The sequence below is a fragment of the Myotis brandtii genome, unplaced genomic scaffold (genome assembly GCF_000412655.1).
Source record: "Myotis brandtii unplaced genomic scaffold, ASM41265v1 scaffold1857, whole genome shotgun sequence".
Taxonomy (NCBI): Eukaryota; Metazoa; Chordata; class Mammalia; order Chiroptera; family Vespertilionidae; genus Myotis; species Myotis brandtii.
Window position 1 is genome coordinate 72,015 of NW_005356893.1, and position 14,607 is coordinate 86,621.

A 14,607-nucleotide genomic window follows, 5' to 3' on the forward strand; every position below is an offset into this window, starting at 1 on the left:
GCTGGGGAGCGGCCGGCGCTGCGGGGCCCAGGTGTGTGAGAGGCAGAGTGTTAGGTCCCAGTGAGACGCTGGGACGGGAGCCACCCCCTCGGGCTGGTCCACACCACGGTCAGCGGCGTTTACTCGGGTCTTCGTCCTGGACGTGCCCACACGTCCCTGTCGTCGTCGTCGGGTCCCCAACCCGCCTCCCGCCCGCGGAGGCCCGGCTTTTGCTCGGAGCTCTCAGCGGCGTGGCTTTGGGACAGAGGGTCGGAGAGGCTGCGGCCCGAGGCAGAGCCGAGTGCCCGCCTCACCCCGCACCTCCTCGTGGTCAGGGAGGCTCCTGAACCCTGGGCGCTGGGACTCGAGGGGCTGTGTCCGGAGGCAGCTGGCCCCCACCCTGTGCTGTGAGCCGCCCGCCAGGAACCAGTGGGGAAACAGATGCTCTCGCTGCTGTCATTTGCTGCTCATGCAGCTCCCGGGGCGGAGGGGGGGGGGGGGGGGCAGAGAAAAGGGCTCCCTCCCGCACACCAGGCCTCGGCTGGAGGTGTGGCCCGGACAGCTGTCACACGGAGTGTGTTCTGGATGCTGAGTGAGGCCACTGTGCCCCGACCTCCAAGCACAGCTTCCATGGAGGAAGCAGCTGGGCCCGATGCTCACCTTGTTGGGCCAAAGTGAAGTGTGGGGAGGGCGGGTCCTGGGACCAAAGCCCCCAAATACTGTGGACTTCAGTCTCGAAGTGGCAGATGTGGCGGAAATCCCAGCGGGCAGAGCCCTGCAGCTCAGGCCTGCGACCTCGTTCTCCAGGACCTGGGACCTTCCCCAGGCGATCGAAGAGCAGCCCCGTTGGGTTTCTGGGCGCTTACCCCAGGGTCTTGAGAGCTGCTGCTACCCCGCGGGGACGCCAGCACGGAGCTTCCGCGGTGCGGGCTAGAAGCTGGCCACATCTGCACCGTGTAGTCTGTGTGCGAGATGCATAATAAACCCACCCGCGTTCCCCACAGCCCTCGCTGTGTCTCTGTCACGGGAGGGAAGCCTGAAGCCCCCTGTGTGGGGAGGGGCGGGCATCCCCGGTGACTGACGTGACGAACAGGCACGGGACGTGGAGGGGCTTTGCCGGCTCTGAGGGCGGAGAGGCTGCAGGAGCGAGAAGGCAGCGCCCGTCTTTCCCGGAACGAGCCCGGCTCCAAGGAGTGGGCCCGCGGGGGCCGAGGGCGAGGACAGGCCAGCACGTCCGCAGGCTGTGCCCCTCCTGGCACCACGCCACAGACTCGGTGCCACCAAGCAGGCAATACCCTCCCGGCCCTGAGGGCCCCCTGCCCGGGCACCTTTCCTGGCCCGGTGTCCGCACTGGGGCTCCGGACAGTGAGCGCTGCTGGAGTCCAGTCCCCGCGGCGGGGCTGGTTTGTTGGTATTGGGGGTCGGGGGGAGTTCTTTAAACTTCACTGGTGCGATGCTGTCGGGCTGGCATGTGCGGAAGCTCACCCCAGGAATGGAATGGGTGACAGTGCGGCTGGGTATGCACCAGGTCCTGAGGCACCAGCCTCGGAGCACCTGCCGCCGTCCCCCCGCGGGGTCCCGCCTGGCCTCGTGCCCTTCACACCCCCCCTTAGCTTTCTCACAGCGTGTGTGCCTGAGTGATAGCTTAGCTCTGCCCACACCTGAGCGTGCGCGTGGGATCCATGTGCGTGTGTTGGGCTCGGCTTTTCTTGCTGAACGTGGAGGATGAGAATGGAAAGGTTTTGTCTGAGTGGTTTGGGGGTTGGAGACATTGGCTTATTCTGCAGGAAGGTGAGCAAGAAAGAACTAGGCACCAACTGGCCTGAAAATGTCTCCTTACTGTTTTCGCTTAAAATACCCTGCTCTCCAGTGGCTCAGCCAAGCTCAGCTGCGGAGCCCGAAGACAACACAGGAGCCTGCGGTTGCTCAGCGCACAGACCGCGGAGACAGGAAGCGCGGGGGCCGGGCCTCCGGTCTTTCTCCCACGAGCTGTCCCTCCATCCTGTCCCAGGGGGGTGGGGGGAGGGGGGCTCCCTCCCGCAGTGCCCCCTGCAGCCGGGGAGCCTGGCTGGCTGCTCGGTACCTGCCTTTCCACCTGCCTGCGCTTCTGCTCAAAACCTGCTCAGAAATACACCTGCCAGGTGCAGCCCCCTGCAGGCCTTCCTGCTTCCTCCTTCCCTCTCCTCAGCTTGAGTTCCACGAACACATTCTCCTGAGGTCGCCGCTGGGCCGAAGCCCCTGGGAGCCCCTGGCTCCAGCCCTGAGGGACAGGACGCCCTTAGGACAAGCGGGAAGGAGCCGAAGCATTTCACACTCACTGTGTTCAGGAAAGCGCCCAGGACGGTTAGGCTTTGACACCTGCCAGGCGAGGGTGTTTGGAGGGAACTGGGCCCAGGATCCACAGGACGGGCAGGGCAGGGCTGGGCCTGTGCGGGGGAAGGACAGGCACGCTGGGGGCAGCTGCTGCGGGACCCAGAGAATCTCCCCCATTTCTGCTCCTGGGGGCCACTGAGGGGGCGGGGAGAAGAGGAGGAGGAGGGGGAGGAGGAAATCCGAGTTTCCTCCCCAAGCGTTTGGCCCCTTGGCTCTGAGGACAAAGGCACGCGGGCCTTTAGTTCCTGCTTCTCAGGACTTTTGGCGCCCAGCGCTGTCCCAGCGAATGGGAGGTCGTTTAGGTGAATCGCTCACTATACCGGCTGCAGAGGCAGGGGAAACTGCAGAAGCAGCTCCTGGCGCAGGGTGGCTGCCGAGCACCAGCTTGCCGCCTTTGCACTGAAATCCCAGGTCCCAGGGCTTGGGCCACGCGGCTCACCGCCTCCCCTTCTCAGAAAAGTTGAGCAGCAGCCAGAGAGGAGAGGCCTCCTCTAGGCAAGGCGGGCGGCGGCAGGGACTGGACATGTGGGACGTGAACCCCCAGAGCTAGGCCTGCCGTTTGCACCACCCTGCCCCTCCTGCACTCAGACCCGCACCCCCATTTCTCCAGCAGCAGTTCACCTGGCTCCCTCTCCGTCTCTTACTGTCTCTGGGCTGCCAGTGGATTTCACAATTCCAGAGACCCCTTTGCTTTAACACAAAATGGGGGGGGCCTTGAACCCCTGCCTCTGCCCACTTCCATGTCCCTCCTCGTCACCCAGAGGGGGACCCAGTTCTCTCCTGGCATGGATTCCTCTCCCACTAGAGGGCGCCCCCGCCCCCGTGTGCCCAGCAGCAGGGCCGGGTGTGGCGGGTGGGGAAGGAGGGGCCGGGTGTGGCCCGGTGCCCGGAGCTTCGCGGACCTCCCTGAGGAGCCGCGTCAACCAGAAAGCCAATCCTCCGCTCTGGCTCAGCGTGGCCCCCACCTGTGTCCAACCCCAGCCGGGCAGTGAGTCACCAGAGGCAGGGAGAGGTGCCAACCCCCTAAAGGCTTGAACCAAGTCGGGCATAAGGATGGACACATGCAGCCCAGACGGTGTGGCTCAGTGTCCTCGGAACCAGGGGGTCACGGTTCGGTTCCCAGTCAGGGCACACGTCTGGGTGGCGGGCTCCATCCCCAGTGCGGGGCGTGTAGGAGGCAGCCGATCCAACATTCTCTCAGCATTGATTCCATCTCTCTCCCCCTCTCCCTTCCTCTCTGAAATCAATTCTTAAAAAAAGTTCATAAAAAAAAAAAGATGGGCTCGCACAGCATTTCAGACCAGAGGCCGGTGTGTGGCATCAGCGACGCGGACGCCATGGCGGCGCCTGGAGAAGCTCGGATCAGAGCTAACGTTTGCCAGCTGCTGCGGAGTCAGCCGCCTGCTCTCCCGACGGCCTCCTGTTCCCACAGCAGCTCCCAAGGCCGTGGCGTCCTCACCCACAACCCGGAACCGAGGCCCAGAGAGTGGGGACGGGCCCAGGCAGCACCAGCGCCCACCCCTGCAGGCCTCAGGGGAGGCCGGTCCCCGTGGGCGGGACCCTACATCTCTGACAGGGACTGTTCCCCACGTGGGACAAAGCCCACAGCGATCGCGCTGGAAACAGGCTCCCGAGAGGACAAGCAGACAGGCAGACAGGAGGCCTCCGGGCGATACCCAGGTCACCCGGTCCCTGTCCCGGCTCGGCTCTCACTGGGAACCACGCCGGGCCGGCCGTGGAGGCTCTGGCCCGGATGGCATCAGCCTTCTCTGGGGGCTGGCAAGCTCTCGCCCTAGAGGTGGGTCACACCCCCGGTGGGAGGAGGCCAAGGCCGCAGGGAGCGCTGACCTCGCCTCCCCCTCAGCAATGAGCCCAACTTGGCTGCTCACAACGGCTGCTCCAAGGACCCTTGGGAAATAGAGGTCCGTCTACTTCCTCAGGGCCGGGGTTAGAGTTTCAATGCTGGCTATGGAAGCAGGGCTCCCAGCGCACATGGGGGGGCGGCTGCAGGCAGGGGGCCCCATACTTCAGAGCCCACAGTCTGCAGCCTCACGGAACCAGGGCTTCTCAGCCAAGCTGCCCCCAGGTGGGCTTGAGCGCTTGTGCACAGACGCCTATGAAATGCCCCAACCCCCACAACAGGGCCCCTGAACCCCTAAAGGTGCGGGAGCTGAATTTGCAAGGAAACATTTCCTGGTCACCACAAGCTTCCCCCAACCCCTGGACAAGGCCACCTGAATTCTGCCTCCTGGAGGGGGGACAGCTTCCCCTCGGGCGGGGCTGGGAGAGCCAGCCCACAAGCCCCGCCCCCAGCAGACCGGGAGGACCGACCGGTCCGGGTCCCCAGGTAATGGGGTGAGAGGTGCTGACCAGCCCCAGCCCCAGGGACTCTGCCTGCTTCGGTGACGTCACCGCTGTGCAGAAAAGCACTCGGCGCCACCGTGCCAGGGAGACTTTTATTTAACACCGAGGGCTAACATGGAGGTACAGGGTCCGGAGAAGCCTTCCAGTGGAACTTCATTTGGTGTAATCCCATCTCCAGAACTTTGGCAATGGCCGTGCCCAGGCCTCGGTGCCTCCACAGTCAGGGTTAGTGCAGCACAAACCAGCTGTGGCCAGGTGCGCCCCGTCGGGTACAACAGCTTCGGGTCACGGTTTGGGTGACAGAAGCACAGGAGGCGGAGCCATGACCACGTAACATCACGTTTTCTGTTCGGTAAACTTCCCGTGATGACAGCTGCTGCCAAAGGCAGGCGAGGCCTCCGGGCCGCTGGCGACCTAAGAGCTCCCAGGCCCAGATGAAACCCTCACGTGGGCCGGCCTCCTGTGATTTCCATCCCGCGAGGGAAAAGCGGGGCAAGGACACGTTCCTCTCTCTGTTTCAAGTCCTTCTTACACGATATCTAACGTTGGTGGAGTGACAGCAGCGGGTCCGAGGGAGGCGGGCAGCACGTGGGGAGGTCCAGCTCCTACGCGAGGTGGACGGCTCCTTTGTAACAGACGATTCCACGGGGGAGGCCCAGAGTCAGTGACACCTGGGCTGGCAGATAGTCACCTCCTTCCTGAAGAGCCGGCTGGGCAGAGCGGAGCGCGGGGAGCAGGCACCCAGGTCACTGCTGAAAAGCGCTCGTCCACTCTATCGGGCGCAGGCGGTGCGGAAGGAAAAGATAGGGGCAGGGGACACAGGACACAGCATATTCTACACCGAGCGTAACAGACGTGAAGAGGACAGGCTGCTGCAGCGTCTCCCTCCCCCTGGGCTGCACGGAATGACTGTCCTGACCCATTAGGAGATGCGATGCACATGCACTAGAGGCTCTGGGATCGGTTTTATGAGCCGTCACATCCGTGTGCCCTGGAGTGGCCCGCGGACAGGTGACACTCGCGGATCCTGGAGACCAGGTCACCCGCCCCGGAGCCTTGGGCAGAGCTGGACCGCCTGCCCTGGTTAACCAGGCACCTGTTGGTTTGCAGGGATGCGGGGGGTTCTGACTCCTCTCGCCTTTGGCATCCTGGCTTTTGCTGCACTGGGCTGCCCCCTCTGCAGGGTCCGGGCAGGTGGTGTGAGCCCGGGTCTAGCCCCACTTCTGGGAAGGAAGAGCGAGAGGGCCCAGGCTGGCCACTCGCTCACCCTAAACCTGAAGCCACTTCCTCTTGCCCTGCTCCCCCAGGATCCCAGTCACCAGAGGGTGGTGTGTGGTCACCCCTAGTTTGCCGAGAGGAGCCATCTTCCTACTGGCCACGGCCCACCCCTCAGGACCTGCCCCAGCTCCTGCCCTCCGGCTCCTAGGAGACTTCCTTGTGTTGGATTCATCAACGTCCAGAACTGAGGATGCTTGAGGTGACGCCTCGCATCCCAACGCCAAACAGAAGGAAGAGGCCCGATGCCGTCCCTGAAACTCCCGGCCAGTGACCTCTCGGCTGCTCTGCACCAAAAGAGAGAAGCCCGCCGCCCTAGGCGTGAGTGGCGGCGCGGCCTCACGGTTTCCCCCGAGAGCGGAGGAAGGAAAGGCAGCCCAGGAAGCAAACGCAGGGAGTTCCGCGTCCGTGTGGCCCAGAGCACATGGCGGACGCGGAAGCTGGAGCCGCAGGGTCACTCGAAGGACAGAGCACAGGCCTTTGGTGACGGAAGCGCTAAATCCTAGAGACGAAGATCTTGGAATCCAAGAAAAGGGGAACTTTCACTTTGCGACGAGCTAATGCAGAGGTGTGGTGGGGTGCTCCTCGGTCACCAAGTGCCACAGCCACAGTTCTCCGGGACACGGCCCTCGCCCCCCCCCCCCAAGGGTGACGCAGGCAGGACAGCAGGGCGGGGCCGAGGGCCGGAATTCAACTTCCAGTGTGGACCCACTGAAGGCAGGGCCCCAAACAAAAATGTGCATACATGTGTACACACATGCATGTGCATGTATGCGTGTGTGTGTGTGTGCATTGCGTGTGTCCGCCCCGGTGCCCGCCACTGTCACTCTCAGGCTGTGAAGTGCTGCAAGGGCCGACACTCAGCATGAGGTGAGGACCCGTCACCAGAAAAGGCCCACCGAAGGCTCAATGGACTTGGGCAAAGGTGAGTCTTTTCTAACGTAAACGCGGGACCACGTCACGGACACCGGGCGCGCAGTCCGCCTGGTGGGTCCGACCTTCTTGTCCAGATTCTGTCGGTCTCCCTGGGAGACCAGTGGCAAGGTTTTCACAAAAGGCACAGTGTGAACCGTGGACGGGCCGGAGCAGCCAGGAGGACTGAGGCCAGGGCCGGAGTGGGGGGAGGAGGGAGCCGTGTCCAGCTGCTGTCGTGTCCTGCTCGGGGTGGGACTGGGATGGGGACAGCTCTGACCCAAGAGGTGGCTGGAGGGGCCTGGGCGGAGTGGCCACAGGAGCATGCTGTGGAAAGAAAAGAAAAGAGCAGAGGCAAGCAGCTGCACGGCATGGGGGTCCCTTCGGCCCGAAGACGAGGCCACTCCGCAGCCCAGCCCGAGCGCACGGTTCACAGCCAGGCCTGTGGAGACAAGCAGACCGGAGGGTTTCTCCTGAGAAGGCTCCCGGCTCTGGCTCCTTGGCCACCTTAGGAATCTACAACACAAACAGAAAGAAAAGCTATGTTAGAGACGGGGGCCGAGGTCAGGGGCGGGCACAGGGCACCGCGCTGGGGGAGGGGGGGAGAGGGCAACCTTAGAGGGATTGGTTACCACCGACACCACAGATAAGGAACTTTCACGGTTTGATCTCCACGCTTTCCTCCAGAGAAGCCCGCCCAGAGGGTGGCAGCACCCACCCACCCAGCTCATCTTTCTAACAAGTTCCGTTTTGAGAGAAGGAAGGTGACCGGCCTCCCGGAATGAAGCCAGGAAGTGAGGCCCAGTTCTCAGACCGAGGTGCCTGGTCCTTTAGCGTCAAGTGAAGAGGAAGCGTATCCCGGATGTTTATCAGAAACAGTGAAAGTTCTTCATCTCCAGGGGGAGCAGAGAAACCAGAGACAGACTCAGCCCTCAGGTGCACGCAGGGTGGACACGGGTGTCGTGGGGGAAGGGCTTGCCAAGGACAGAATGTTTAGGAAGCATTTGGCGAGGACATTCCCAGGACCGAGGACGAGAGCAGTCATTTTCTCAGAAAGGTACAAATCACTGGACAACACGGAGAAGAATCTGTTTATTAGAGGCGGTACAGGTACAGCTGAGAGGAGCCAGACAGATTCTCTTCTTTCAGGGCGAGGAGAGAGAGAAACGGTCACGTGGGCCGCATTCAAACAAAACTTACTCAGAACCCAAGCGTCTACAATAAACCAGAGTGGAGCAGCCGGCAGGGCCCTAGCTACCGACAGTCCTCCGGCTTCCCCCGCGGTTACAAAAACAAAAAGGTCATTAGGCAGCGGAATCACCAATAAAACAAACAGATAAAAAGAGCAAAACGTTAAAACAACGCATTCAAGTAATCCTCGCAGTTTTTAAGTTGCATATACACACGTGTTGGGGGAGGGCTTATGGACGTACTCACAGAAACCAATTTCAAAAACAAAACCGTAAGAGCCGAAAGTCACAATCCAGGGGCCACCGGGAGATACTCTAGTCTAAATATTTTGGCAGTTTTGAAAGGGTCACATTGTAGACGCCACACACGCACAAGGGCAAGAGTGCAGACAGAAGGGCGGCCCCGGGGTGGGTGCGTGGAGGGCGGGCGGTGCCGTAGGGGAGGCGGGGCGGGTCTATGAACAGGGAGGGAATGGCTTCTGCACACACATTAGCAACAGAAGCGAGAGGAGAAAGCTTGATAAACAAGCTGAGACTTGGCTGCTTTTGTCTGAGCAGATAACTAGGGAAGAAAACAAAGTATACTTTGGGCGGAAAGGGACATTCCTGGTCCTGGGGGAATTGTTCCAGTGAACTGAAACTACAAAGTATCACTGTTGAGTCAATATTACATCAATTCCTGGGCTATTGAGACAAGGGTACAACTTAATAATAATAATAATTTATGCACCCAAACCGCTCCTCCTGAAAACCAACGGAGCTGTTTTCTGAACTGAATTTGCATACCACTAAAGGAAAAACAAACACAACAAAAAAACAAAACAAAGGGAGAAACTTCACGGAATGCCACGCTTTTCAGGGCCGGCTTGTAAAAGGCTACGCGGTCTTGCCCCATTTAAGACTTTTGCCATGTTGAGGTTGCTTTCTCCAGTAGCTCATCGGCTGGAAATGAGGTTACAGGCCCTCAGCTGTGGTCTAAGGGGCGGCTGGTTTCTCACTGCCTTGCCGAACAGGGGGGGGGGGGGGCCCCCCGAGAGGGCTGGGCTCAGGCTGCGTGCCGTGATTGGTATAATAATTCTGAGGAAATTTGAATGACAAAGTTCTGTTTAAACACGCAGGCCGACCCATCGGTTTTCTGCCTTTGAGACTGTATTCCAAGTGTGTCCCACGTGACCACTGGGGGACTCTGGGTGACAAGACCCACTAGCTCGGCAAGCTCCCGGGTCTGTGTATTTAAAAGTAAAAAGCATTTTTAAAAATCAGGCTGTCATGACCTAAAAGCTACTAAATTCCCCCTCGGTGGCCCTTGGGAGCAATGGCTGCGAACTTCCTGCTGGAGTCGGATCCTGGACTCCCACCCGGGGCGCTGCTGTGGCTTTAAAAATCAGCTCCCAGTTGACTTGAGCTTTTTAAAGGAGCCCTCAGTGTCCAGGCAAGGAGCTCATTTCCCATTTAAAGGACACGAATACTTTCCAAAGCCAAGCAGAAGGGGAACCTGGACGAGCACCTTCATTCTGAGCCTCTTGTAGCTGTCCTACATGATCGCAGGGCGGATCCTGGAAACGGGCACGAACACTGGGCTTGGCACCGCCTGTGCACGTGACAATCTCACCGCCTGTCCTGCCAACTTCGAAATGCAAATCCCCATGTGACCCAGTTTCCTTGGAAGATGGTGAAACGGTGTATTTGATTCTGGCTACAGTTAACTGTATGAGGCCAGCTAGCAACTCTAAAACAATTCCTCAGTCCACCCACACTTGGGGGCTTAAAGATGCCAATGATTTCTTTTAATCCCCCCTTTGAAAAGTGAGGGATGGGGGCTGTGTCTGTGTGGACACAGCCCCACCTGGGGCAGGTTAGCCGACCACAGCTCCACTCGCCACACACCCTCCGACAGGACAGAGCAGAGTGAGTGCTGTTCTTACAGACGCTCCCCTACAGGGCACTGGCAAAGCTGACCGGCTCTGTCAACCTCGGAGGGAGATGGAGAGTCGTGTGTAAAAATCAACTGGGGCCCTGGCCGGTGTTGCCTGCTGGTTAGTGTTGGCCCACACACCAAAGGGTCTCGGGTTCGATTCCTGGTCAAGGACATGTACCTGGGTTGTAGGTTCCCTCCCCACCCCTGGTTGGGGCGTGTGTATGAAGCAACCAGTCTCTCTCTCTGTGTCTCTCTCTCTGTCTCTTTCTCCCTCCCTCCCTTCCATTTTCTCTGAAAAGCAATAGAAAAAATATCCTCAGGTGAGGATTAACAAATAAACAAACAAAAAAATCAACTGGGTAAAATTGACCAAACTTTTCCAGATTTCAACTGCTTGTTTGGGATCAAATAGACATAATAGGATAATCTCGATGATCTAACAGTGACCTTTACCAGGTTTAGGTAAAATTACACACTTTTGATACCAATAAATGAATCGTCTACTTGCTTCTTTATTCAAGGAGGAAGAGCTTTTATGTATGACTTCCTCCAAAGTGAATGACTGTAAAATGTAACAAACTAGCATAGTTCAATGTACTAAGTTACAGAATGTAACCTTCTATGGTAGTTCCATTGGTGGCAGACACGAGATACAAATGAGAGGCTGAATCTGCTGCGCCAGGGGGTGTGCGGCCTTTGAAACTGGGAAATATTGATTAGAAGCTAGAAGGCAACTTTTTGTTGTTATCTACAGATGCTGCCGGAAGGAGAAGTGTTTACCCGACTTCCAATGACAGAGCTGTAAACTGGCAGTTGGCAGCTTTCCACATAAATGCCATCAGCAAGCGAAACTCGATACTAGTCAAGACTAGCCAAGGAATTCGGAGCGGCCCCAATGCCGCGAGGGCGGGAGCCAGGCTCTGCGGGCGGCTCTCCGGCCAGGCTTTTGAAGAACTGCCTGGAGCAGTCACAGTTGTGGGGAGAAACAACTCCAATTGCTTTTAAAAAGTTTTTAAAAAGCTGTATTAAATATAAGTCTTAGCACCTTTGGCATTTTTGTCCAAATACACTTCGACGTATGAAGTGGGGACATAGCCCTCTTCGTCTTCATTTCTCCGAATGCGGGTCCACCCGTCACCTTTGTCTTCCTCTATGACGTACAGCGTTTCTCCTTCAACTACTGAAATGGTTCCTTCATTCTGACCTGAAAACAAGATCAGAATATATGAGGTTTACGGGCAAACAGGAGCTTGGCCAGGAAACAGGAGCAGAGAAAGCAGAGGCGGGTCCGCAGGTGCCTGGCCCTGCCCCTTCCAACAAGGCGAGGAGCCCCACCTCCCACCTGGCTAGGCCGCAGGGACTTTCCCCGGGAAGCCTTCGGTCCTCTCCGCTCCTGCTCCTCTCCCTCCCTCCTTCCCTCCCTCCCTCCCTCCCTCCGGGGGAAAGTACTCCCAGGGCTTTGGTCACCGCCCCCCCACCCCCACCCCACTGCCTTCCCCAGTCTGGCTGTGTCTCCAGCGAAGGCTCCTAGCGTTGTCCTGAAATCTGAACCCAACGGACGGACGGACCTGGGTTCATGGCTGCTCCCTCTTCACACACCCCCTCCTCTCCCATTTCAGCGGCGTCTCCCTTGTCCCTCACGCCTCGTCTTTGATTTCCTCCCGCTTTGCTCCCACTGGCAATCAGCCAGGAGTCCGAGCAGCGTGTTAGCTGCGGCATCTCTGCGTCCGTTCCTCCATCGAGGCTCCCAAGGCCGTTCGCTAAGATAATTTCCGGGACCGGCGACCACTGCCGACAGCCCTCGGAAAGGCGCCTGGTTCAGGGGGCGGACACCAGGGGTGTGGGGTGCTTTAGACATGAAGTGAAATTGGAACATCTAACCTGGTCCTTCCCTTTCTTGTCTTGTCACAATGAAAATGCACTTATGCCAGGGCTTCCCCAACTTATCTGCACTCCGCCCTCCCGCAGCTTCGTCACGTTCTGCAGACACTGGGTCAAGGTTCCTCAGTTCCCGACAGCCGGCTCCCCTTTCCAACCATCATCCTGTTCTAATTGCTCCTCCACACATGACAACAAACGTCCCAGGTCCAGCTCGGTCGGGCAAGGTCTCTCCCAAATCCTCTCAATACGTCCTCAGTGTTTGCCGCCTACAATCCAAATGTGTCCTTTCCTCTCCCCCAGCCCCATGGGCACCGCCTACCTCTGGTCTTACATTCCTCTCTGACCACCTACGACACCTGGGCTCAGCCACACCTCCCAGGCCTGGTCCCCCGTGCCCCCTGCCCGTCTGTGCCCCTCCCGGAGGCTGAAGCTGCCCCCTAGACACAACTCTGCTTTGTTCTCCGGGGTGGACGCCACACCGCACTGCCTGCATCCCACCCCCTGGGGAGTCTTCTCAAGACAGGAGTTCTGTAAATATTGGACAAAAACAGGAAATAACCACTACTCCTTTCTCTCCGCTGCAGTTACATAAGCTCCATGAAGGTTGTTCAATTACATGGGCCAAACGGCAGAATACACAGCCAGCAACCTGATGATGACACTCTCAGCAGAACAGAAGGGAGTGAGAGGAAGGTCTGGGGGGCTTAGCAGAAAGGCAGGCACAGGCAGGGCGGGTGCTCGGACAGCTCCGGACAGTGGGGAGCTCGGACAGTGGGGTGTCGCGAAGCGTTACCGTCGAAGGTGTAGAGCGCTTTACACGTCCCGATGGCGGGCAGCGGCTCCTCGTCGTCAAACTCGTCGTCGAAGTCCGTGGCCAGCACCTTCACCTCGCTCTCCTGGCTCTGCTCCTCCGTGTAACTGCCATCCGGGCTGCTCAAGAAAGAAAGCACACAGCAACTATAGCAACCGAGCGGGAGGACGCCGCTCGCCCGTGGCGCGGCCCAGAGCCGGCAACCGAAACCATCTTAAATGGTCCCCCGTGGAGCCAGAAGCCGTTCGTAGGAGACCCACAGGCCCTCATCACAGGGGCGCTGGGATCTGTGCTTAGGCTCGCGTCCAGAATCAGAAGCCCGAGTGAAGCTGCGCCTGCCCGAGGGCAGGGCCGCGCGGATACTGTACCTCTCCCGGGCCTGCGCGCAGTTGTTGACGGCCGGGGCCGGCTGGGTGTCGTACAGTCCGCTCTGCCTGCGCTGCTCGCCTCGGGCCGGGAGTCTGCCTTCCACCTCCGCCAGCCAGGCCTGGAACAAGAGACACAAGAGACCGGCTGAGGCCACCCCGGGACCTGGAAGCCCCGGCTTGGTGGCCCTGGGCACCAAGGCTGATGGAGAGGGACGGGCGGGGCCCCGGCATATGCACTCGAAGGTCGCTGCTCTGTCCCAAGGAGCGGAGTGGAAAGAACTTGTTTAGGCGGGGGGGCTGACCCTGTCCCACCCCTGGGCTGTGAACAGCCGTGTGACTTGGGATAAGTTACTTCTAGTTCCTTCTGTTCCCAAACCTCTGTGACCCAGAGGTCACACTGGGAAACATGAGGAACTGCCACACTTGAGCGCTGACTCAATTTGAAAGCCACACTTCCCTTTCCCACTTTTTCCGAGTGTCATTTTTTCATAGCGAAGAAGCGTGCACATAGGACATCAGAGTGGACAGTTACCTTCAGCGACATTTGAACTAGTTCCCTGTTCAAGAGGCAAAAGAATACAAATGGCCAGAAATGGGCATTTCCAGGTTCTAAACACACAAACATCCACCACTGACTGATAGGTTCTAGAAACAATAAAAACCCACATCTGACCCCTCACTGACAGACACAACCGATTGGGACGGGAAGGATCCGTTCTTCACTTATTTTCCCCGCTCTGAGGTCTTTAATATGAGGGCGAAAAAAAAGGCTTTGTCCCTGAGAGGGCGCCTCTCTCGCTAAGACATGTACTAGGGCGTTTTCAGAGGCCAGTGCTTCCTGCTCATTTGTGTTTCCGGCTGGTGTTCACATCTAGCACCCTGGGGTGCTGGGTCCTCTGAAGGAGCAGCACATCTCAATCCACCGTCCTGATTTCCCGGGACGAGGGCGGGTCCGTCCCCACTTACACTCTGGCAACGTGAGATGTTGCGGAACAAACTTCACCATGTCAATGAACAAACGACACTGTAGCCAAACAACTCGCCTTCCAATGGTGCTAGGAAGGGGACACAGTAAATGGGAAGCAGAGCGCTGGGGGGACAGGGCATTCCCTTCACCACAGCTCTGACACCGCCTTCCCAGGGGCAGGTGTCCCGTGAGAAAATGCTGGCGTCTGAACCCGCAGGCAGCTCACGACACCCATCCCTTCTGCTTCCCTTTTCCCGGCATCAGCTTTTCCTGTGTCTTTTTTTATGTCTTTTTCTTTCTTTCTTTCTTTCTTTCTTTCTTTCTTTCTTTCTTTCTTTCTTTCTTTCTTTCTTTCTTTCTTTCTTAATTTCTTTCTTTCTTTCTTTCTTTCTTTCTTTCTTTCTTTCTTTCTTTCTTTCTTTCTTTCTTTCTTTCTTTCTTTCTTTCCTCTCTCTCTCTCTCTCCCCCTCCCTCTCTTCCTTCCTTCCTTCCTTTTTAATAATTCTTTATTGTTGCAAGTATTACAGATGTCCCCTTTCGCCCCATTGATCCCCTCCAGCCCCCCCCCC

At 58.4% G+C, this 14,607-nt stretch overlaps 1 protein-coding gene across 10 annotated transcripts in view; it reads right to left on the reverse strand.

Moving 5' to 3' along the window:
- Nucleotides 1-4,794: 4,794 nt before the first annotated feature.
- The window catches only part of FNBP1 (formin binding protein 1), a 79,239-nt gene continuing 69,426 nt past the window's right edge, over nucleotides 4,795-14,607 (reverse strand). For 7 of the 10 annotated variants that reach the window (XM_014537948.1, XM_014537947.1, XM_014537943.1 and 4 more), the window contains 3 exons: nucleotides 13,072-13,190; nucleotides 12,686-12,825; nucleotides 10,504-11,215 (listed from right to left, as the gene is read on the reverse strand). In XM_014537948.1, coding sequence (XP_014393434.1) covers nucleotides 11,037-11,215; nucleotides 12,686-12,825; nucleotides 13,072-13,190 — 438 coding nt within the window. In that variant the 3' untranslated portion in view covers nucleotides 10,504-11,036. Of the gene's footprint in view, nucleotides 7,420-10,503; nucleotides 11,216-12,685; nucleotides 12,826-13,071; nucleotides 13,191-14,607 lie in introns of those variants that run through there. The other 3 variants (XM_014537949.1, XM_014537946.1, XM_014537942.1) reach the window with 2 other exon arrangements.